This window comes from Coloeus monedula, assembly GCF_965178545.1.
Source record: "Coloeus monedula genome assembly, contig: HAP1_SCAFFOLD_415, whole genome shotgun sequence".
Taxonomy (NCBI): domain Eukaryota; kingdom Metazoa; phylum Chordata; class Aves; order Passeriformes; family Corvidae; genus Coloeus; species Coloeus monedula.
This window is the reverse complement of record NW_028120542.1, coordinates 77,414-80,442: the sequence shown is the minus strand read 5'-3', so window position 1 is coordinate 80,442 and position 3,029 is coordinate 77,414. Positions and strand designations below refer to the sequence as shown.

The following is a 3,029-nucleotide window of genomic DNA, read 5'->3' as shown; positions in this document are numbered from 1 at the left end:
TTAAAGGAACGTCAGGAACTAGGAATACACCTGAGAGGAGTTCAGTAGCTGGGAGGAAGCCCAGGTGACAAATGAACACACAGGCCCCAGCAGAACCAGCTCATTCCAAAGAGTGGCACTGAGGAAGGGCCTGGGCAGTCCCACAGGGGCAGGTGGGCGCCTGCCTGCCTGCCAGCACTGGGAACACGGGAATGCTCCAAAGCACCAGCACTCCTGAGAGAATGACCAAACAAGGCCGTAATAAGGCGAGAGATGAGCTGGGGGGGGCAGTGGATCCCACACCTGCCCCTTTTGTCTTTCTACTGTACAGCATCTGCCCAGGCTGTGAGCGAGCTTTGGCACAAGCACTCAGTTCTCCCCCAAAATCCACTGAACCACTTGCTCATCTCCCGAAGAGAATCACAGGCACAGCACTGAATGCACCCATACCCGGGTCACACCTCTCAACGCTTTCTCGCTTTGTTTTGCTCATTGAAAAATGGCAAAAAAGGAAAAAAGTCAGCCCAGAGCCCAGGAACGTTTAAGCGACTTTTACAAAGTCCAACACAACCCCCCCAAGGATGAGGCTTTAGGAACAGCCACCCGCTCACTCCGGGACGGGATTGTGTCCGGACCCGCAACTCTTCCCTCCCTCACCTTCGGCAGCAGCCGCCCGAAGCCAATTCCCCGAGCACGGCAGCCCCGCGAAGCCGCCCAGAGCCGCCGGCCGCCCCCAGAGCCCCGCAGCCCGTGCCGGTGCCAAACCGGGAGAGCAAAGGGGAAGCAACAAAGCCCTGACCAAGCCAATGACCGGAACAGGATTCAATCCATCAGCAGGGAGGGCAGCGCAGCGGCCCCACCGGCCCCGAGCCCGCCCCGAGTCCCCGTTCCAGGGAATGCCCCGGGTTGCGCTGCCCGGGGAGGGACCCCCGCCCTCCCGGGGTGTCCCCCACCGCGGGGCGCGAGCGCGGGGAGAGCCGCGGGTCCCGGCGGGAGCTGCGCCCGCAGCGGCCGATGCCGCCCTCGGGCCCGCCGGTGCCGCCCAGGGGGCGGCCGGGATGTCCCGGGAGTGCCCGGGGCGGGGACGGCGCGGCCCCGGCGCTGCCCCGGTGCCGGCGGGAGGCCAGGCCCGGCCGCGCTCACCTGCGCTGGCCGCTCCGCTAGGCCCGGACCGTCTCTTGGCTGCCGCCACCGGCGAACGATGGAGGAGCCGAGGAGCCGCCGGGGGGCGCGGGGCGGGGCGGGGCGGGCCCGGCCCGGGGGAGGGAGGGGAGGGCGGCTGCCAAGCGGGCGGCCGATCCGGAGGGGTCCCAGCGGTCCATGGCGGGCCGGCGCCGGGCTGGCGGCTCGCAGGGCTCGGGCAGGGCCGCGGCTTGGCCGGGGCTGCGCTGGGCCCGATCCCGATCCCGGCCCGGTCCCGCCTGGCGCTTCCCGGCGGCCCCCGCGCGCCGCCGCCGCCCCGATCACGTGACGCGCGGGGACCCACGTGACCCCGGCGGAGCGCGCGCGTAGGGGGCGTGGCGCGGGTCAGGCCCCGCCTCCCCGCGGGACAGACCGGGAAACACCGGGATACACCGGGACATGTTGATTATTATGCGGGTAATGACCACGGGTGCAGCAAAGAGGAGCAGGGTAACGGAGAACATGGAGATGAGAGCCACCCGGCAGTGCTCCTGCTCGTGTGACAGGCACAGGGAAGCCACTGTGGGAATGAGAATGATGGGAGCGAGGAAGGTCAAGCATTGAGCACCCCACAGCACCCACATCATGGGATTGGGAAGGTCACAGCGGCAGCAGAGCTTGCAGAGCTTTTCCATGTCCTTTTTGGCGCCGATGGCTGTCATCCAGAAGAGCGCCCAGTAGCAGGAGAACGCTGACACCAGGTAAAGGAATCTCACGTACATCAGGGGCATGATAGGAGAGCAGGACACATCTTCGAGCAGGAAGAGCAGGGCAGAGGGGACCGCAATGAGGAGGAAGATGAAGTCAGTGACAGCCAGGCTAAAGATGCCGGCAGTACGCCCTTTCCATCTGAGGAGGCAGAAGAGCCCCGTTCCCGGCCAGCCCACAGAGGCAGATGGGCAGTGTCACCCTGTGTATGGCCACGTCGGTGACATCTGTCTCACACAGATCGGCTCCTTCGGTGGGTGAGGCAGAAGGTGGGGACACGGAGCTCACCACCATGGATGGACGCTGGGCAGGCGGTGGGATGTGGCCCCGGCTGTGGTCAGAGTGGATGGGCAGTCAGTGCTTGGAGAATCCAGGGATGGACCAAGCGGCTCCTCAGCAGCTCCCTGCAGCGGGAAGGGTTTGGTGGAGAGAAGTGAGATGTGCAGGGGAGCAGGGTGGTGGGAATGGTGGGGTGGGAGAGGGAGGAGGGAGGGTTGGGCTGTTCAGCAGGGGATTGATAAATAACATAGAGAACAAACATTTTCAGCTCCCTGATGTTGCTGAAAGACCAAGTAGTGAAAAAGATTAAATGATTTAAATGTGTGCACACAGGGCTAGAAATGAGGCTGGAGCCGGTGCTGGAACAGATCAGGAGGCCTGCAGTGGTTCTGGGGCAGTTCTGTCACAAGAAGCAACAGTGCACGCCCAGAAAAATAGCTCAAGGCAAGGTCACCTTTAATACTGAAGCATTCAGTGAATATGACCAGCAGGGACCCCTCTTAATGAATCTGCAGGACCATCAAAAGACTTCCAGGAGGAGGTGAATGCATGGAAATTCCTCCTAGGAAAGTGATTTTTGTGTATTAGATAGGAAACAGATTTTAATGACAATGTGTGTTTACAGTGGATAAAACCCCGCCCACCCCACCGCCCGCAGGTGCTGTTGCCATGGCGGCCGCTGGAATGCGGCCCGGGCACATCCCCAAGGGAAAAGGAGGCACAAAATGAGGAATTTGGAAGTAAAAGGGGAAGGCTGCACAGCGCCCACGGCGCCCCGAGAGGGAGGAGCAGCCCCCGCTCCTCTGAGGGCCCATCTCTGCCCCCTGTCCATGTGCCGTGCCCGGGGAAGAGCAGAGTCTGGGATCAAAGAACCACCCAGT

The 3,029-nt window shown here is 63.0% G+C and overlaps 1 protein-coding gene across 1 annotated transcript; it reads right to left on the bottom strand.

Annotated features, from left to right (window-relative positions):
* Positions 1–1,442: 1,442 nt before the first annotated feature.
* On the bottom strand, positions 1,443–2,163 carry LOC309585804 (uncharacterized protein; the record flags this gene model as incomplete). The annotated part of the gene is given in 2 exon segments (XM_082303656.1): positions 1,443–2,019; positions 2,021–2,163. Coding segments are annotated over 2 exon segments (720 nt in total).
* Between the last annotated feature and the right edge of the window lie 866 nt (positions 2,164–3,029).